The sequence below is a fragment of the Molothrus ater genome, chromosome 26, assembly GCF_012460135.2.
Source record: "Molothrus ater isolate BHLD 08-10-18 breed brown headed cowbird chromosome 26, BPBGC_Mater_1.1, whole genome shotgun sequence".
NCBI lineage: Eukaryota > Metazoa > Chordata > Aves > Passeriformes > Icteridae > Molothrus > Molothrus ater.
The window spans coordinates 5,417,373-5,438,830 of NC_050503.2; the positions used below are offsets into that span (position 1 = coordinate 5,417,373).

The following is a 21,458-nucleotide window of genomic DNA, read 5'->3' on the forward strand; positions in this document are numbered from 1 at the left end:
AGCGCTGGGGAAATTCCCATTTTCCACCCCAGAACGGCGGCGTGGGGCAGGGCCGGCGGCGCTGGGCTGGGCAGTGCCGATCCCAGAGCGGGGTTTGGGGATTTGTTGGGGATTTGGGACGTGCCGGGGGCTCCTCATCCCCCCCCCCAGGGCTCCCCCAGCCCGGCCGGAATTCCCAGCAGGGATCCCTGGAGCTCCCAGATCGCCGGACAGAGCTCCTGGCCTCAGCACCCCCAGCGTTCTCCAGGAGCTCCAAGGCAGGTGGTGCTGCCCCAGCGCTCCCCACCTCCAGCTCTGATGTGGGGAGGGAGGGAGGGAGGGATGGGAGCACAGCGTTCCTGACCCCCAGATTCCCAGCAGGAATGGCCTGGGGGGTTCTGGGGTGCTCCCCCTGTGCTCCTTGAGCAGCAAGAGCCTTCTGCAGCCCCCTCCTCCAGGGCCAGTGGAAGGCTGGTGGCATTGCAAGCGCCACCGTGTCCCTGTCACCTCTCCCTTGGAGAAGGGGATGGCAAAGCCCTGCTGAGGATGCACAGGGAGAGACCTCAGAATAAAGTGACAAAGCAAAAGCAGTGGCCCTGGCTGTGTGACAACAATGAAATTATAATATAATAATAATAATAATAATAATTAGCCCTGGCTGTGTGAAATTATAATAATTAGTAATTTTATCTCCTATTTTTAATACAGCAGATGGACCCACGTTTTGTTTGGGGCAAGTAAAAAAAAAAAAAAAACCAAACTCAAAACAACTCCTTGTTGTAAGAAGTGTTTCCCTCCTTAACTCTGCCATTCCTCTCCTTCAAAGGGTGAAAGGCTCTTCAGTGCCACCTCCAAGGGAAGGAGACTCCACAGGGAAGGAATCCTTTACTTTGAGATAAACGGAAGCGGGGAGAAGTCAAATCCCACAGGCTGGCAGGATTAGAAAGGGGAGAGGGGAGAGAAAGAAAGGAACAGCAGAGTTAAAGGACACCTTTGTGCTTTTTGGAGTGTTTCTCACACCCTGGCCATACTCTGAAACGTTCCCTTCAATCCAAAGTAAAGAATTAAATAAAAAAATCAGGAAGCAGGGCTGCAGGGAGAAGCTGGCTGAGCTCAAGCACACCAGTGGAAGGGATCCGCGTGGGAAACCAGCACCTTGCTGCTCTCACAAGGATTTGCTGCTGCTGCCTTGCAGAGACACACACACACAGACACAAAAAATAAAACAAAAAAATATCCCAGGAGAAAGCAGAGCACCCCCCACCCCCTCCTGCCATGGATCAAGGAATAAAGTCACTCCTCTGGGTGACTCCTGGGTCACTTGGAGTAATACTGCAAGGAAAGGGTCCCAAGCACTTGGCCTAAAAGGAAAAGGGAGGCACAGTTTTAGAAAAAAGATGCTCTTTTCTTTGATACAAAAATAGACCATAGTCTCATTAGCGATTAATAAAACTGGCTGCCTTGGTAGAAAATTAGAAAAGTCAGAGCCAGACTGGTCTCCATCTTGCCAGCACTGGTGGCTGGAGGTGAACTGGGCAGACTGGGCAGGAGGTTTGCACCCAAACGCGCAAAGCCGAGGAAAAAAAAGGGGGTTTGGGGGTTTGGTTTTTTTTTCTTTTTTTGGGATCCACCTCTGCCCTGGCCAAGGTGCTGAGCCCCAGGGGACCCCCTGTGCTGCCACCAGCCCTCCCCACCCCGAGGATGCCAAAGACAAAGCAGGGCCAGACAAGCAGAGCTCAGGGAACGTGGTGTATTTCCGCGGAGCCGGGAGCACACAGCTCTCATTCCAAACAGTCCTAGCAGCAATTCCAGTTCCTCACCATTTGTAGGACAATTTGTAACCCACGTGGAGCTGGGCAATTACAACTTCATGCCAAACTTTTAATCCATGAAAACTACAGATTCTTAACCTTTGGGAGCTTCGGTCACTTTAGGCAAGTTTTCCCTTAGGTGTCAAACGCTGGCTTCAAATAAGCAGAATTTTTTTTTTTTTTTTTTTTTTTGTCTGTTTGCTTTTTGTTATCCATTTGTTACATTCCAACATTCAGAGAGGCTTAAAAACTCGGGAGGAGCGTGCTGGACGTGGACATGACAGATCTGGCATCTTAAAGTCATCCCCAAGTTCTTCAACCACGAGGAATTAATGCTCGTCTCTGAAAGGGATTTTGGGTGTACAAAAGGGAACGTAACGTCCAGGGTGACTGGATTTTGGTTTGCCCTACCCAGTCCAGGGGTGAGTGGCAGCTAAAACTGCTGCTGGTCATACTCTGCTATCAGTTTTTTGATGTGGGCCAGTTTGTTGTGGAGGTATTCGCAGCGGTTCTTCTCTTGGCTGTAGTTGGGGTTTGTCTGCAAGACAAAACAAAACAAAACAAAAAAAAAATGGAAGTGCAGAGGTGGGAAAGGTTCTGGACAGATCAAAGCTGAGCCTTGACAGCACAGAGCAGATCATGGGCTGGTTTGGGTTGGAGGGAAGGCAAAGATCGTCTCATCCCAAGCCCCACCCAACACTCACAGGGATCCAGGGGCAGCCACAGCTTCCCTGGGAATTCCACCCCATTCCCTCCCAGGGAAGGATTTCCTCCTGAAATCCCACCTGAACCTCCCCTCTTTCAGCTTAAAACCATGGAAAGGAGCTTTTTTAGATCCCTCTTTAAAATAATCCTGTTCTGACCAGACCCAGCCAAGAATAAATTCCCTTTTCAGCATTATCCAGCTCCAGGAGCCTCCTCGCGGGGAAGGAGCACACCTGAGTTAGGCCCAGCCTAACTGGGCTTCCAGCAATCCCCACCTGCCCTCTGCCCCCACCTCAGAGGCTCTGGGACAAAGATGAATTTCCAACATGCAGGGAATATCTCCAAAGAGCTCCTAAATCCCTCAGGACAACAGGGCTCAGGACCATATTCACTTATTTAAAAGAAAAACCCCCAAATCCCCACTGGTGTGCGGACGCTTTGCATAAAAATACTGAAATTTTATGTGCCCCAAACTCCAAAAATTCCAGGGCCAGAGCTCCAGAGGCTGATCCCAGCTGGGATCCTGTGCATGTGAAACACAAACTGTTCCTTCCCTGGAGAGATAAAGGCCCTGAGTGCACACAGCCATTGTGCCAGGGCCACGGCTCAGCGATCCCAGGATCCAGGGGCACTCCCAGCTTCCCCCAAACCCTTTCTGAGCTGCTTTTAGGGATGGGCTGGAGCTGAACAAAGATCTGCTGGAATTGCCTCAGAGCCTGGGTTTGCTCTTGGCAAGGGCCCATCTCTTTCAGTCACACCAGGGGCACCACCCAAAAGCCGCCTGTGGCCAAGGACATTCCCTTACCTTTTTAATTTTCCGATATTCCTGTAAAATTTGATCGTGGATGGTCTAAAAAAAAAAAATAAAGAGAGAGAGAAAAGAAATAGGGCATTATTTTCAGTTCTGCAGTAGGTATTTACTGATGGCTCAATGTACACAATTCCTCCAAATTCCAACCAAAATCTGCTCCCTCCATGGCTTCCCTGGGCAGATCCAAAGCAGCTCTGATTCCATGGATATCCTGGAGCTGACACAGAAGGACGAAGCCTCATTTCTCACCTGTGACAAGCACCTGGATTCCAGGATAATTCACATTTCCAAAGCCACAACTGATCTTTTTTTTCCCCCCAGCAAGATCTAAAAACAATCCAGTGAGGAATTTTGCAAGGAGAAGGGCAGGAGGTTTGAGGGAGGAAGCTGTGCTTAGCACAATAGGTGCTCTGTAAAAATCTGTTTATTATCCTCGATGAGACTCACTTCTTCAAGCTAATGAATAGCTAAAACTCTTTAAAAATCACTCTGACAAGCCCAATAATGCTGCATTATTAAGATCAAAGATTGCAGAGGAACAGATGACCCCGTGCTAACTCCCCTTCCAGCCCTGATACGCTCCCATATGTGCAAATATGAGTTTTTCTGGCTGGGATACACTAATAGCTTCCAGCAGCTTTTGGCTAAGGACACCAATTGTCTCACTGAGGCCTTTCCTTGTCAACAAGTCCCATGATGTGGCTCCAGCCTGAAAAAGGAGCAGCACAGAGCTGGGTTAGGAGCATTCCCCATGGCTGTCAGCTGTGTGCACGTTCCCCAGCAGCTCCGGGGCTGGAATTCAGACACCGGCCCGGCCCAAGGAGAGCAGGATCAAAGCCCTGCAGCCCTGCCACGTGCACAGGGAGCTCTCCCAGCTCTCCTCCTACCTTGTACTCCTCAGAGCCCTGCAGAAGCTGCTTCAGCTTGGCGTCCAGCTGGGTGAACCGTCGGGTTATCCGCTCTATCCGGGCGTGCAAGTCCCGGTACTCGTTGTACTCCGCGTTGAAGTCGTTTTTGTAGCTCTGACGCTGCTCCGAGGAGGAAATGGCTGCGTATTTTCTGCAGGGGAAAAGGCTCTGGTCAATGGGCTTGGAGGGGGGGGTTGGTCTGGGGGAGAGTGGTTTTAGGGATTCTCTCTGGGGGGAGATTGGTTTTGGGGATTCTCTCTGGGTTGTGGCGGTGCCGAGCTCCGGGGGATGAGCCTGGAAACAAAATCGTGGATAACTGAGGATCACAGGAGCACCTAAATGGGGGTTTGGGAAGGAATGGGTTTTGAGGTCAATGGGTTTTGAGGTCAGTGGGTTTTGAGGAGGGGATTGGTTTAGGGGTATTGGTTTTAGGAGGGGATTGGTTTTGGGGGATCTCTCTGGGTTGTGGTGGTGCTGAGCACAGGGGGATGAGCCTGGAAACAAAATCGTGGATAATTGAGGATCACAGGAGCACCTAAATGGGGGTTTGGGAAGGAATTCTTCACTGTGAAGGGTCTGGGATGGAACTCCCAGAGAAGCTGTGGTTGTCTCATCCCTGGAAGTGTCTGGAGCACCCTGGGATGGTGGAAGGTGTCTCTGCCCATGGCAGGGTGGGACTGGATGGGCTTCAGCTCATTCCAGACCAAACCATTCTGGGGTTAAAGCTGGAAAACCCTCCCAGATCAAATCCCAGCACTGCCAAGGCCACCACTAAGCCACATCCCCAAATCCCTCCAGGGATGGTGATTCCCTGTCCCAGTGAAGAAACTCTCCCTCATGTCCCATCCCAACCTCCCCTGGTGCAGCCTGAGGCCGTTTCCTCTCCTGACTTGCATTAAAGTAGCAAATTATGGAGGCAACCACCGGGGATTGTTGCCTTGACCTCCTGTAAAACAAACAATGTTTGCTCCCAAAACTCCCTATCTCTGCCAGATAGGGTGGAATGGGCAGGTAGAGCCAAGCCTGGAGCAGCTGGGGGTGGAGGAGGACACTCAGATAGTGCTGCTACAGCTCCTCTGACTCCTGCTGGCCCGCAGAACATGGAGTTCTGCATCTGTGCCAGGCATTGGAACAGCAGGAATATGATGCTTCCAGTGCTGAGAGTCTTTAGAGGAACACAAAAAGCATTGAGCCATCGTTGCAAAACGCTGGCAGGGCGATTATGTGGCAAGAGCATGACAAGAAACCACGGTGAGGAGCTTTAGTCAGTATTTTTTTCCACCAGCAACTCTATTTCCAGCACCTTCTAGAGACACTTGACGTGTCCTGAGCTCAGGTTGAACTGATGTGCCTTTGGGGGCCTTTTGGAAGGTATTTTGCTCAACAAAAAGCCATTAAAGCTGATTTTCACAGCCCTCTCTGAAGGTAAAACTCATCTTTTGGTAGGTGATGGCTCCAATTTGCCTCCCTGCTCTGGCTGCAGCAGGGCCAGTGTGGTGCCTGAGCATGGAAAAGCTGATTTAGGCCTCAGATTAAGGGGAAACTTTCAGTGCTTTAACTTTTTACGTGCTCTAAGCTTCTAGAACATCCTCCTTGCCAGGGGTGGGATAAAGAACCACCCACACAGGATAAAGAGCATCAAACAGCACTGACAGGTCTCAGAATCTGAGGAGCTGGGCACAAACCAGTCAGATCATCCTGGGTGAGACCACAGAGCTCCCAGAGCTCAGAAACCTCTCCCAGTTTCTCTGGGGAGAGCCCAAGGAGCTGCAAGATCCCATTTTGGGAGGGATCAGCACGTGGGTGAGAGGAAAAAAACCAGAATTTTTCCCCCCAGCCACACGAATTCTTTGGAATAACCCTAAAAACGTCACCTTGAAGGGGTTGTTTGTATGGCTGATCCAGCAAAACCACAGCAGCAACCTTTATCTGCCCTAGAGCTTCCTCCTCCTCCATCCCTTCCCTCCCAGCCATCCCAGCACAGCCAAACCAGCTCTGATGGCAACAACCCCCAAGGCTGGGACACGCACAGAGAATTTTCCCCCCCCCAGCTACAAGTTCTGCCCTCACCCCAAAGCTTTGTTTAGAACAGGTTTGGGTTTATGCAGACTCTGGGCTCCCTTCACAGGGAATTTTGGGCTTTGCTTGTTGAATTAACCTCGGGGGGATCTGATTAAAGAGTCAAGAAACAGCTCAGATCCTAAGCCAGGGGTTAGAGCCTCCTAGGAAAGAATATTTCACTGCTTTATGGAGATGATCTTGGCTCTGAGGAGGGCGAGAATTAACAAACCAGCCCCAATCCTTCCTTGCCCTGCCTTCCCCAGCAGATTATCCCAAGTTTCCAGCAGGAGCGTGGAGATGTTTAATCCTTACAAACCCCTCTAAGGCACGAAATGTTTCTTGAAGTGCTTGAACAATTTATAGGAGATAACCCTGAACTCCTCAAGGAGGTAAAAAGCAGCTTTGATATCAAGTTTAGTCTCAACTATTAATCTGCAGAGCTGGGTTTACTCTTTTCCTTACACCCACCTAACAAAGTTCTATCAAATAACACAAAAAGTCCAACAAAAATCCCCAGCACGTTGTGATTTCTTAGCTTGGAACATGACCCCAGAGTGATGAAGCAACCGATAAACATACTTACAATAAATAATCTGGCATGTCTGAAGTTGATGTTGGTACACTAGAATTATTGCATGTTCCATTTAAACCTGAAAAAATAAAGATTTGTTTATAGATGTTCTTAAACTTCAAAGCTCTTTGCAACTCAGCTCCTAACTCGTAAAACTTGCCTGAAACACACAGTTTATGGAATTCTAAAGGATTTCTGTTTTGCTTGGAACTGACAGAGGCAGAGGAGCCACAACAAGGTGGCTGAAAGTTCAAGGCTCCTCCAGTATTTGTCTGTCAGCAAAACAACACCAACATCAGCCTGTGCACCGAGCAGCAAAAAAATCTGAATTTAACTGGCGGATAAACAGTGCCTGGAGTGGGATAACACTGAGAGCAGCACTGGGAAGGAGGAAAACACAGCCCTGAGCCCACAGAGCTGAGCTGGGCAAGGTGAAACTTCTGCTCTCCTGCTTCCACACTCGAGAGATTCCTCTGGGCCTCTCCAGGGTGAGATTCCTGAATTAATATCCCAGAGCAGGGCACCACAGAGAGGATTTTAGGGAATGCAGCTCCCAACACAAATCCAGGCATTAAAGAATGCTCAGAAACTGAAGGAAGAACAGAATAAACCTAGAGCAGACTCACCCTGCACATCCACCAAGCAGCGCAGGATAAATGTGAGGGGGAAAGCAGCTGGATCCACCCTTGGAAAGGGACATTTTCCACAAATTGTGTGTTACATTCCAAAGCCTCAGCACACCCAGCTGCACAACCTGAGTCAGCAGTACCCTGAATTTCCTCTGGATTTCCAGGGAAAAGCTTTCCTGAGCAGGATGGGAGGATGGCACAAAGCCAGGGTTTCTGAATCCATCCCAATCCCAAACTCCTGCTGCAGCTCCTCCTGCTTTCCCCCTTTCCTGACCACAGCCTGGGAGATGCAGAGCAGGGTTTGGTGCAAGGGAAGGCACACAGGAGGTTTGTTTTGCCTGTGAGTGCCACCTACTGACTGAAAGGACCCCAAAGGTCCCTCCAGAGCCTCTGGAACAAAATTCCTGGGAGAAACTCCCGCTTGTGGCAGGAGGTGTCCCTGCCCACGGCAGGTGGTGGAAGCAGAAGAGCTTTAAGGTCCTTCCAGGCCAAACCTTTTGTGATTCTCTGCTTCCCTACAGCTCCAGGGGGAATGTGGGGAAGGAGCAGGACGAGGCTGGTGCTACCCACAGAAGGAAAACATCCCAGCCCTGGCTGTCCAGGATCCAGGCAGCACTGACCACATCCTGTTTGTGATTGCTCCCAGCCCAGCTCGCGTTCGTTACCTCAGAACAGCAGCAGGAACAAACCCCAGCTCTCAGTAATTAACAAAAACCCAGGAATTAAACAGCAAAGAGAAGCACAAAAGGTGGTGGAGGAGGCTCAGCAGCTTCCCAGGAATTTGGGTATTTATAAGACAAAAAGAGAGAACGCGTGAGTGTCTCTCCAGAGGCTCATGGGGAAGAGAAACAATGTGGAAGAAACGCAAAATTCACAGAAAAAAACTCCCTGTGATTGACACAAAAGTAGAAGAACTCTCAGTTCTGCAGTGCCACACACCCATCAGCCCCATGGACTGTCCTTAGCTGAGCCACCAAAATGAATTTTGTCACTGCTGTAAAGCCCGTGGGGAAGGGGAAGGGACCAGCTCAATCCCAACACCCTGAGAAGCTCCCCCTTTCCAGGAATCCAGTAAAGGAGTCTCCATTTCAAAAAATTGTCCTTTGGGAGCCGAAACTGGAGGATTTTCATGCACCAAGGAGGAAGGGGAATGTAGAAAATAGTAACAGGGTGAAGGAAAATGCACAAAGGAATTTAACAGATATCCCCAGAGGCTGCAGGGAAAGTCCCAGTGCTCTGGGGAGCTGCAACAAACAGCAGAAAACATGGAAACAGCAGGAAGAGGAATGGATGGGATCAGCCAAGAAATATTCTCTGCTCTGACTTCTAAGAATGCACGGAGCTGACTTTGGAACAGTGGCTCGATGGAAAATGCTTTCACCCCACCTCAGTGGAGATTCACTGCTGTGTCAGCCCTTGGGTAAATAAATCCCCAGCCCCAGTGGGATGTGAGGAAGCTCCTCCAGCCTGGAAGAGCTGGTTCTCCACCGCTCTAGCAGCATTTATCACCAGGTTTATCTATCGTTTCTTTTGTAGCCAATTTTTTAAAAGCTTTCGTGAGTAACTTTTCATTAAAAACCCAAACAACAGTCATCACAGGAGCCAACACAAGCGCTGCACTGCTCTTCCCACTGCTCCCAGCCTTTCATCCCCACAGATTACCCCAGCTTTTAATTTAACCAGGAGAAACATGACACACTCTGAGGCAGCTCCAAACAGCACGGAAGGTTAAACAGGAAAAACCTGATAGCCTGTGTGTGGAGAGGAAGCACCTCTGGTGATTTGGAGGGAGGACAGCGCTGGCATTTGGGTCCCCAGAGCAGCTGGGGTGGCCCAGGATGTGCCCATTCCTGCAGGGAATCCTGGCACCACACCCAGCCCACGCCAAAGCACCTCCGGGCCCCCACTCACCTGGGACCTGCTCCTGGGCAACACTAACTAAATCAGCATTTTTTATTACTTCACAGTTCTGCTTCTCCTCTTTGCACTTCTCCTCGCTCTTCTTCTCCTTCCTGTCCTTCTCCTTGTCTTTGTGCTTTTTGGATTTTTTCTTGGATTTGACGTAGGAGCCGCAGTTGTGTTTGCTGCTCTGGGCACAGTCTGTGGGCAGGGGGTGACTCAGTCTCTCGGGAGGCTCCGTGCTGCTCTCACAGTCTCTGCCGTTGTGAGTCAGGTCGTTGCTGACATCCGAGAGGGGATCGTGGGGCCTGGGCAGCTCCAGGGCCGGGAGGGAGGAGCTGGAGCTCACGGGCTCCGGGGGCAGGGCAGGGGCAGGGGGGGCCAGGCTGTCCTTCCCGTTGGAGGAATTCAGCTTCCCGTTGAGAGTGGGTTGAGTTCTGTGAGCCAAATGGGAGATCCTGGGCTTTTTGTTGGCCAGGGGGTCGATGAACTCCACAGGTAAGGGTCGTTTCTGTTAGGGAGAGCGGGGAGGGGGAAAAAAGAGAATTAAATGGCGTTGAAGGTGCAGCAGTGGAGCTGGGTGTTGCCACTAGGTGGTGGTGCAATACAGGGAGAGAAGGGAACATCCCCGGGAAAAGCAGCCGATCCACCCCGAGCTGCTTCCCAGAGCCCAGGGTTTGGTGGGACAGCTCAGAGAATCCCAGCAGCAATTCCTGACCTCCCCTATTATCCACACACGGCCCCAGCCCGCTCTCACTGCAGCTTCTTTCACACCCAGCCCTTTGGAACCCAAACCCTCCCCCTGTCCCAGCCAATTGGAGAGTGGAAATATCCCTGGAAGTGTCCAGGGCCAGGCTGGACAGGGCTTGGAGCAGCCTGGGACAGTGGAAGGTGTCCCTGCCCACGGCAGGGGTGGCACTGGATGCTCCTTAAGCTCCCTTCCAACCCAAACAATTCCGGGATAAACACATCTGTCCTGAGCACCCCAAAGTTCCAAAGGGAAGGAAAAAACGTGCTCAGCCCTCTGGAGCAGGGAGGGATCAGCAGTTCTGCATTTTATTCCCAGCTCTGTGGCCAAGAGCTTCACCCCTTCCTCTCGTCAAGAGCGAGGCATTGCCCGGAAGAGGGGAGGAAGTGCCGAGCGCTCGGTTCTCAGAACTTCAGGCAGAAGGGGACATCTAGAAAGCCACGTCACAGGGGCCAACGTGACCTGAGAACCCTTTTCTGAGCAAGGCTAGAGAAGGAAGTGGCTCCCAGCTGCCTCCAGCCTGGCAAAGCTGCTCCATGGAAGAAGCCATCCATCAGGCTGAGCCCAGCCAAAAGCACCTCAGCCAGCCCTCACTGTGTGCCCACCTGGCAGCTGGGGCTGCACCAGCTCTGAGCCAAAGATTATTCCGTGCCCAGAGGAAAACAAGTGATAGCTCTGGGTATTTCTTTTGGATAATCCATTATTTTCCTTCTGTCTCAGGCAGGATGGCGACGCGTTTGCGAATGGAAATGTTGTTCCACGGCCGAGATGCAGCTGCAGGGTGGCTGGAGCAGCCCCTAATTCCCTCTTTTTCACCTGGGTTTTTCTCTCTCTTTGCGAACTCGGGGGTCTTGAGGACACTGCTCAGTGCCAGGGATTCTTTCCAGCTGTCAGGGTAATTAAGGAGGAGCTGCTGGTTCTGCCACTGAGCTCAAGGGGCAAGGACAGCACGTCCGACCGGCTTGGCAACATCACCTCCCCCAGGAGGGGACATCTCCATCTGCAGGGCTCCCAACAGGTGACACAGCTCACAAATCTGCCAGATTTTACAACCTTTTCTCTAAAAACAGCCAATGGCAGCTTCTCCAAACTCATCTCTCTGGTTAGGAGGGTTCTATACATCCCTTTTCTAGAATTACCAGACCAATCTTCTTCACCTTCATTCCACAGCTGAACCTTCCCAAAATATTCTGCATTCCAGCCTACCAAATCCCAATCCTCTGCTGGCACTGCACCCATTACAAACCATTTCTCTAAATAGAAACTACAGCCAGAGACTATTAAAAAAGTGACAGCTCACAGCGCTGTGGTTTGCTGTCTGACACGACAGAATCATGCTGGAAACATTTCTATTCCACACTGGATTGTCCCTGTTTCACCAGCCTTTCCCAAATCCAACACAACCAACCACCCAGGGTTCAGCTGGGTCATTCTGAGATCAAAACCTCGCCCTAACACCTCTGGATCTTTAAAATGTGGACAGCCAGAGAAACAGGATGATTTTTCAACCTTGAAATATGACACAAGACCAGGATCTTTGTGAGCTAACTTGAAGGTGATCATTCTTCATTCACCAGGAACATGCCCACAGCAGAGCAGGAGAGGATTTGGAATCAGCTACCTGGCAAACAAGTTACACAGTCCTTGTTCTCAACCAGAGAATTGCCTCTCTCTCAGTGCCAGAGCGCACATAATTTCTTTACCTGTTAATATTCCTTGCCACTAATCCTCGCTGCGTCTGTCCAGACAAGCAGGCATTACACATTCCATTGGCAGGAGAAGAATAAATACTCAACTTGTCTGGGCTGACCCACACTGGGAGCAGGGAAGGCAGAACATTTCACAATGCCTGCGCTGGGAGATCCTGGGAGCAGTGGGGACGAGCCACACGTCAAAGGCGGCTCCTGTGTGGTTTATGGTCATGGAAAAAGCAGGCAAAGTGTTCTTTTCACAGCTCCCTGCTCCGGCATCTCTGAGGCAGGAGCAGCCCAACCTGCCCCTGATCTGTCACAGCAATTAGGCTGCAAAAGGTCAAGGGTTTTAATAACTCAGCCATGTTTGGGAGCTGCTTATTACAGCTTCGTTCCACTCAATTATTAGTAATGAGGAAAACACAAGCTCCTTCTCCCAGGAACTGCAGCAGGGATGGAGGCACTGCAAAAGGAATTTAGCCCTTAAAACCAAACCTGAGCCTCCACTGCCAGAGATCCTCCCCACAGGCCCTGGCTGAGCCACGTCCAGAGGAGAAACAGATGCTGAGCAAAGCCAGAGTGAGACTCCAAGTTAATAAAAGAGAAATAAAAACCCCAAGGACCTCCTGCCCCAGCAGCAGGTGATTACAGGGTGCAGACAGGCACAGCTCAGCCCGGAGCCAGCAGCCAGGGGCAGGAGGGGATCACCCACCTGGGGGGGAGAGCTGGAGCTGAGGGTGTCCTTTGGAGGGCTCAGGGAAGGAGCTTCTGCCTGGAAAGCGCCGCTGTTCTGGGGCTGGCACAGCTTCCTGCAAAACACAACCAGGGCTGCTCACACCCCGCCAGGAGGCACAGCTGGCACTGCTGCACACCTGGGGCTCTGCTGGGACAAAGGGGCTTCTTCAGGCCCTGCTCTCTGACAAAGTCCGGGGAGGAGAAATTACTACGGGAAAGTGTCCATGACAAATTGGAATTCCTCCTCCCCTTCTTGCCTTCCCATGATTTTTGTGGCTCTTTGGCAATGGAAGGGACACCTTGGACCTCTTGGACACGTGAAAGGATTCCCTGTTGAATTTGGAACTCCTTTTTTTGACAATTTTACCTTTTTTTCTCCTGAACTGGTGACGTAAGAATTAAAACAAATTAATTCCAGCCTCAGAAACATAATTCACATGGAGACCAGTGAAAGTGGCATTGAATTTGAAGGTGTAAAGGATAGCAGATATTATTCCTGCTGATTGAAATACAGCTCAGGGAGACATTAATTAAACAAATTTCTGCTGAGCGTTTGCTTTCGGAGACAACCCAGAAAGCAAAGCTCACTGAAGAGGGGCTGAAACTCAACCTCAGATGTTGAGGAATAAACTCTCCCACTCATCAGCATCATTAAAACAACATTTTATGGCAACAGGAGCCCTTTCTGCAGCGAGCTCCTCTGGGTCCAGGAAAAGCAGCATTATAACAGGAACTGCTGAGGTATTATTGGTCCACCAGGATTTACATTTTGGGCTTCCCAATAATACTTTTAAGTTGCATCATGCAAAACAGAGTTACTCTGGGCTGTATTTGTGGTATTGGACAAACAAAAAACAAAAAACCTTTTGTAGCAACAAGAAGTACAATTAGAATCACTCGAATTCCCCTCCAGGCTGGGGCTCTGCTCCTCTGCAGATCTCAGAGTATTTTCCCAGCCCACCAGCTTTGACCAACAATTCTGACACCAGACTGCCCCTCAATTAATCATTCCAAAAAAAACCCCAAAAAAACCCCAAAAACCCACTCTTGCATCAAGTTGCAGCTGACAAACTGAAAAATAAAATAGAATTCAGGGTTAAAGGTTTTAATAAAGCAGCTCTGCAGTCAGTTTGTCAGGAGCTGTGGAGCCTGAATAACCCCACTTTTAAATTCTCCCAAGAAACTGGAATCAGCATTAAAGCTCACTCATATCCTTCAAACATTGGGAAGATTTATCTCAGAGGTAACACCCAGCACTTGACAAGATCTGGCTTTTAACCCGAGCTTGAACCTTGGGCTGTGCTGCAGCAATATTCAGACATCTGCAGTGTCACCGCTGGCCTGGCTTTGGTTAATTTTATTTAAAACAACCTCAGCAGCCACAGAGCAGCTCAAGGAAAGGACCTGGGGACTGTGAACACGGGGACACTGACACTGCCCAAATAACCCAGTCCAAGTGGCTTTTGGGGGCTGGTTGAGCAAGCCTGTCACATCTTCTCATTGTTAATTATGGATTTCAGGAGTCATGAAAGCACTGAGCTCAGCAGAGGAAAGATTCCAGGCAATCCTGGAATGGTTTGGGGTGGAAGGAGCTGGAAGCTCACCCAGACCCAGGCTGGGACACCTCCCACAGCCCGGGGTCCCCAGAGGGATGGAAAACATCAAAAAAGGAGGAGAAAACGAGCTGGTTTAACCCAAGCTTAGTTAGAGCCAGCTTTAGTGTCGGCAGATGCGTTAATTACTGCAGATGTGTTAATTACTGCAGCTCCTGAGCACGGAGTGGCCGCTGGGAGGGCCTGAACCCTGGGTGGGTGATGCAAACCCTGCTGCCTCCTGTGCCCTTTTTCTGTTTTGCTCCTGCCTTCAACCCAACATGGGTTTTTTTCCCATTTTGGAGCCTCATTACCTGCACTGCCTGAGCAGGGCTTTGTTTGTACAGTTGAATACATCCTTTCCAAGGTCTATTTTTAGACCCCAGCCCAAGTGAATGCCACAATTCTAGAAAAAGCAGTAAACATGGCTTTTCTACAGGGAAAAATTCACTTTGGGTAATTTTTTTTTGAAAGCCATAAAGATTGCATGGCAGTTGTATTTTTCCTTTTAATTATAATTTCACATAAAGGCCCTTTAAATGAGTTTTGATTTTCCTTGAGCACACCAAAGCACTTGGAGTGCAAGTTTTCTGTTGGTTTAAAAAGTCTCATCTCCAAGTCAATTGTGCTTTTAAATCATGGGAAGTGCTCAAACAGAGCATGCTGTGCTTCAGCTTAACCAAAAGTGCAATAAAATAAAGCACAAGTAAAAGCTCTGCCTGCATGACAAAATCTGAACCGAGGCACTGAAAAATATCAACACTGAGAGCAGAATTCTGTGTAAAACTGGGAGATTTCTTTCCCTGCCAGGCAGAAGCTTCCAAGCTTGGAGGCTTCACCTAAGGAAAATATCTCTAGAGGGAAAAAAATGTCAGCAATAAGGATGAACTGAGTCAGTTCAGGGCTGTTCCAGAGGGAACATGGGAACAGAGATCACACTCCAAGCAGGACAAGCAGGAGCATTTTAAAGGGATTTATCCCTACAGAACAACCTCTTGCTCTTCCACACATCCGCAATTTCAGCCCAATCTCAGATTTAGGATGAAACACTTGGGCCTGCACAGGAAGATGTGGGGAAAAGGAAGGAGAGTTTCAAAGGAGAGCTGAGCTGGAGACATTTGATCCCCTCATCTCCCAGCAGCATCAACTGCACCAGCTCTGCTCCCTGGCAGGTTTCCCCCCAGCTTTGCCTCTAAGGATTTAAAGCCAGCCCAGGAGGACGTGAAGAGTGGATCCACTTGGATATTCAACTTTAGTCCACTCCTACAGGCCCCTGGGTGATGGACAGTTTAAAATGATGCCAAAGGAAGTCACACACTCAGCTGACAGACCCTGGTCACCCTGATTTACAGAACCTTCCCTGCATGACATCACAGAGAAGAAAATGGATCATTACCTAACGAGGATCCTCTTCAACAATTGCTGATCTCCTTCTGAGTAGCCAGGCCAGTCCTTCTGCACTTCTTTGTATACACAATCTTTCAGTGTGAAAGTGCTGTCCTTGGCACTCAGATTTGCCACCTGGAACAGAGTGAATTTGGAAAAGCATCACTAGGGTTTCATTTTCTCACTTCCTCGACCAAACAAGAGCTAAGATGAAGGCAAAATCTAAGCAGACTTAGCAGCTGTTAGTAATGTCAGAGAACAAGGAGAGACTTTAATATTTCATTTCCTTATTATTAAGATTATTTAATCAAAGTGTGTCTTTCCTTTCGCCTTGTCACTGCAATAATTCATAATGAGTTTCTAAAGCACATCCAGTTGAGTGGGAAATAAGTCATATCTCAAAGAGATTATTCAGCTTGGGGAGCCTGGACCAGCACAACACCACTTGATGGAAACACCTGGAAATAAAGCCTTAATGGGAACAGGCAGTTCACTTATCACACCTGTCCCACAGCCAAAATGGGGCAGTTTATGGCCAAAGAGGAACTCTGGGGGCCATAACTTGGTCAACAATTGCCAGGAGATAATTTCTCACTAACGAGCCAACAGAGCAGGCCACAGAGAGCTGCTTCCTCAGGGAGCTGTGAGAGAATGCCCTGGGACCACCTGGATTTCATGGAGAACTTCTCCAGGGCAAGAACAGAACCTGGGATTTGCAGCTTGAAGCCAGCAGAGCACTGCAGGGAGCTCAGCACACTCGTGACATTTTGTCCAACCCTACCCCGTGCAGTTTCCCCACAAACCCTGCGTGGTGCCTGCACAGAGAGGAGAAGCTGCTGGAACGGGCAGAGCTGGACTAGAATGGAAACAGCTTGGGAAAGAGTTATCCCACTTGGATCAGTCTTTCCACAGCCTGACTGAAAATTTAACTTCTTGCTGCTGGTAAACGCCTGAAAATCCAGAGTTGGAACAAAGCAAAGAGCCCCAGTGAGGCTTTCACAGAGAGTGAGAGCTCTCTGGGTGATCCGTGGAATGGCCTGGTTCCATCAGATTCCAAGGGCAGGGACACCTCCCATTATCCCAGATTGCTCCAAGCTGCCCTTGCACACTCCCAGGGATGGGGCAGCTTCTCTGGGCAGCCTCAGCCTGCAGAGCACGGCAAGTTCCAAATGGAAATAAAGCCTTCAATGTGTTTGTGAAGGGGGAGAAGGAGGCCCAGGTGCCAAATGCTCTGCCCACAGCCAGGCAAAGCAGCAGCTGCAGCCCAAATTCCCTGCTGGAGCCCCTCAGCTCAGGGACTGCTACCCTTGAAAGTGGAAAATGCTTTTATTCAGTGCTCGGGGATCTTGTGCATCTGTTTAGGGATTACTGTTCTCCATTCAGGACGTGGCTGTGCTCAGGGATTTCTATTATCCACACAGCAGGAAAATGCCTCAAAAACAAGCAAAGGAGTGGGAAGTCTTGAATGAACTGAAGATGCTGCTGATTGCCCTGCTTTTGCTTTAGGGAGGCTACAACCTAATGTAAAAATATTAAAAATCTAGGCATTTCAGAGCAAAAGGCTGCACAACCAGCACGGCAAACTCTCCTGATAAGCAAAAAATAGAAAGCCCAGTTATCAGCTTACATGACAAACACTTTGTTTTTCCTTTCAGTCCTGTCAGCTTTCCAAAATCCTGAGCCAAAATACAACAAGAATTTGAGCTGTTTTACATCGAGGTATCCCTGTAAACACACCCAGGAGACAAAAGCCAACCCAGGTTCTCCTTCACAAAAAAAACCCCAAAAGCAACAACTGTCCCAGAATTTCTCTGTTTCCTGCCTGTTCCTGGAGCCTGGGAAGAACAACTTGGATTTTTCTGTGCACAGAGGCTGAGAGCTGCTACCTCCTTGTTTTGCTCGTGTGGGACTCTGCAAGCTCCACCCCAACCCTCCCAAAAATAGAAACCTTGCAAAATGAGGCAAAAAGGCCGCCAGGAACACGGAGTCCTGCGAGCGAGAGAGAGAGAGAGAGAGATGCAAGAGCACAATGAAACCCACACCTAGACAGATTTAGCTGTGTAGCTTTAACACAGCCTGTAATTTTTAGCTTATCTGTGTCTGCCCGTGGATGGGAGCCCCGGGAGGGCTGAGAGGGATTAACTTTACGAGCTGCACGTTCACAGCCAAAGCAGCCTGAGCGAGGTGGCCCCGCACGCGCCGCTCGCCCGCCAGGGCCGGGGCACAGCCTCCATCAGAAACCATCAGCAGAAACGGAGCCCTCTGCTCTGAAACTCAGCGAGAGGATTGGGAAAAGTGCTGCAAAGAGCTGCTGGGAAATTAAGGGCTCTGGGATTAAAGTCTAAGGAAGGAACGAGTTGTGCCAGCTGTGACTCTGTTTTTAATACGACCTGCCCTGTGCCCTTGGGCAAAGTGAACTCCTGCCTCACTCTTTATGGAAAGGAGTAAAAAAGAAAAGAAATAAGGAGTTTTTTCCAGAATTGATTCCAGTCCAGAAGAAGGCAGCTGCAGCATTTAAATAAATAGCCATGATGTGTTTAATAAAGCAATGAAGGTGTTTACTGTGAGGTCTAAAATGGCACCTTTAATGTGACTCAAAGTGCTAGGAACTGATTCAGCTTGGAGACAGCTTTCACACTTGACACACAAATAATCTGCTTGGCAAGGAGCTGCATGATCTTCACACCTGACCACTGGCACTTCCAAGCAGGAAGGGCTCTGAGAGTACAAAAAAACTGGGGGACATCTTTTCCTTCATATACAAAACTTGTACCAATACAGAGCGTGGCTCCTTTACGTCCATGAGGATAAAATGGAGATTTAGAGGTTATAATCAAATAATTTGTAGATTCTCTGTTAAGAGAATCCTCCCCATGACCAAGCAGAAGTGTCCCTCTGAAAGGGACTGATCTGGTGAGCCAAAACCATCCAGCTTGGTTGCACCCTCCTAACCCGGGGCGTAGCCAGGGGAGGCTCCTGCTATCTCTGCACCAGCCCTGGGAGCTGAGAACTGTGTCCCCCACAGCCTTCAGAGTCACACTCAGCTGCAGCCTGGAGATAACAGCTTCCACGGCCAGGGGAGGGAGGGGGGGCTGACAAGACATTTTTTTTTTTTTTTTCCCTTTACCTAAATCGTTGCCTTCATCAGAGTACAAACCTGTTGCAGAAGGTTATCCAGCAAATCCTTGTCCTGCTGAGAAAGTCCATCCTTCTGCAATCTGAGAATAAGTTCAGGTTTCTTATAAGGCTTTAGTGCCAGTAAGTGCACAACCCTATCTTTGAAGGGTCTCTGGGAAATGGCACTATTGCCTCTCTTTATTGCACTGGCAAGGTTGACTGGCGTTGGGCGCTTCCTGGAGGGAACAGCATCGGAAGCTCCTGGTGCAGGTTTACGCACCTGAACCTTTTTGCCTAAAATGAGATGAGAATAGTGAAGTGCAGCAGTCGCCTCGCACGGGCCAGTGGGCTGTCACCACCGATCCGGAGTCCATCACAGCCCTGGGAGGTGGCACGAGGTGACAGGGAAGGACAAACACCAGCAGCACGCACCCCCTCGGTCCCGACGCGCCGGCGGAGCGAGCGTCCCGTGAGCTTTATGGGTCATGACAAGCTTGGAACGAGTAAACAGCAACACCGAGCTCTGGAAACCTGAGCATTATTGGCCACCAGCTCACATAAAGCTCCCTTTGTTTGCCAGCTTTTCATTTATCCCAAGTGCACGTATCCCCCACGGTTAATCGAACTATTTCTGCCCTCCCTACGAGAGGAAAATTCTGCATTATTGTGTGGAAGAGTGGGAAATACGGAGTGGAAAGACCAGAACTGGTCAACGAGCGGCTCCCCGCTGCTGAGCTCAGCAAAAACGCTCCTCCAGCAGATGTTTCTGCTTTTAGAACAATAGGAACTTTATGGGGCTGGGTCACCTCCCTTCCCCCTCCGAACACGGCCCCATGAATGGGGCTGACACTGGGCCATCAGCCTATTCATGAGGGTGCTGCCTGTGCCGATGGAATAACCCCTTCTCCACTGCACACGAGTGACAACACAAAGCTGCCTCAGGAGTGCAGCTCAGCTCCATCCCCACTCTGGTTCTTGGCTGCTGACAGCACGACCCCACAGTTCATTTTTCCCATTCCTACTGGGAGACAGACCCCTCAGACCACCTCTTAGCAGAGCCCAAATCAAAGGATGGGGACTCTTTCAAATAGAGGAGCAGGTTCCTGCTACCAAAGGCAAACCAAGCAAAGCTGAAACCAAAACGTGTGGGTTCCAAGGTCTAGAAACCTGGAGATCCAATCAATAATCACTTGGGCTGGAGAAAGTGACCTTCACCAGGACAAACAACATCCAGCATTTACTGCAAGTGTTTGGGAGGTTTATTCCAGCAGGGCACTGCTCCATTGCTAGGAAGCAACGTTTGCAACTGAGTCATCTGAAGATACTGGGGATTGTCTGCACTGTTTGTTTTACTGAGCTGCACATTGCGTAACCCAGGCCCCATTTCCTGGCTTTTTATTCTACACCACAGTGCTGGGAGAGGAAGCACGACCCATCCTCAGCAGGGCTGAGGGGAGGTGAGAGGGGGAACAACAGCAATTCGCACGTTAAACATCCCACAATCCAGAGGTCAACTGGATTTTGTTTCCAGAAATGGGACAAGAGAAGATTCGTCAGCTTTCTAGAACTGCCTTAACTCTTGCCAGGTCATGAACAGTAAAAACATCACGTTGGGAGGTTTCCATTTAAAGGCTGGAGCCAAAATGTGCAGTGATAGGAAAAGAAAAAACCAAGTTAAGCCAGGACACAAAGGATTTTCAAATATTTATACACGTGCGTGTCTATGGCTGCATGCACACATATTTAGTGTGGCTGCAAGCACACATCCCCTGCAGCTTTACCTGCAGCTCTCTATTTACATATCTATTTATTCAAGTGTCAGCTCACATCTGCAAGGCCTGCTGCTCTCCAATTTCAACATTTCCTATAAATTTTTCCACATCTGAGCTGCCTGGAAGGACTCCACAGGCACTCGAGTGCTGAGCTCCGTGTTCTCCTGGCAATGTGAGAGGCAGCAGCCCTGTCCCTCAGCCCAGCCTGCAGCAATCAGCTGATGCTGCTGGCACTCCGGGACCTGCGGATCCCACACCAGGACTGTCCTTCCAAGCCCTTCCTTCTTGGAGCAGAGCTCTCCTCCTCAAACACTGACTGACATCTTATCTAGGAGCCCTGTGAGCTCTGCCCCTGCTGCCTCCACACGGCTCTGTCTCCATTTCGGGCTACTGAAAGGTTTTAGCCAGGAGGATTTTTAATTTTAAAAAGTTTTGCTCCATCTTTCCAGGAAGCAAATTGAGAATCTTCTCCCTCAGAAGCTTTAACTTCAGGCACTTACTGTAATGTTCTCAAAGAGGAGCTAAACAAAATAATCTTCTGGCCTACGGGAAATCAATGCATTTCCTTCCTGATTACTATCTCCTTTCTCAGCTTTGAGCACTTGGCTGCTGTGACAATGAGCCTGGGTCAGTTCTACATTTTGCAACTCAATCCTTCTCATCACAGATCCCTCTGAGAAGAGACTGGCTGCAGATCACATGGGCTGCAGGAAAAGCAGCTGCCTCAGGAAAAAAAAAAAAAAAAAAATATATATATAGTGAAACTGCATTCTGGTTACTGTTTGTGCCCAGAGTCTGTGAGCTGAGCTTAAGCAGGGCCCTGAGCGCTGGGTCTCTGCAGGCTCCCTGTGTCATTTGCCATGGTTTTATTTCCTCTGCCAAGGCTTTCCTGCTGCTGTCACGGTGGGAAGGGCTGTGCCAGGCTGCTCTAGTGCCTGTGTTTGTTACAGAGGGCACTGCTGCCTGTGTCCTCCCTGCCATGGCGCCGTGGGGCACAGCTGTGACACCACGGGGGTGGCACTGTCGGCTGAGCTGGCCCGGAG

The 21,458-nt window shown here is 49.7% G+C and overlaps 1 protein-coding gene across 1 annotated transcript in view; it reads right to left on the reverse strand.

Moving 5' to 3' along the window:
• Positions 1–1,715: 1,715 nt before the first annotated feature.
• Positions 1,716–21,458, reverse strand: part of ELL (elongation factor for RNA polymerase II) — a 49,414-nt gene continuing 29,671 nt past the window's right edge. The window contains exons 5-12 of the mRNA XM_036399325.2: positions 18,684–18,937; positions 15,537–15,661; positions 12,526–12,622; positions 9,387–9,885; positions 6,859–6,925; positions 4,194–4,365; positions 3,301–3,345; positions 1,716–2,328 (exon numbers count right to left, since the gene is read on the reverse strand). Of these exons, the coding sequence (XP_036255218.1) occupies positions 2,224–2,328; positions 3,301–3,345; positions 4,194–4,365; positions 6,859–6,925; positions 9,387–9,885; positions 12,526–12,622; positions 15,537–15,661; positions 18,684–18,937 (1,364 nt within the window). The 3' untranslated portion in view covers positions 1,716–2,223. The remainder of the gene's footprint in view (positions 2,329–3,300; positions 3,346–4,193; positions 4,366–6,858; positions 6,926–9,386; positions 9,886–12,525; positions 12,623–15,536; positions 15,662–18,683; positions 18,938–21,458) is intronic.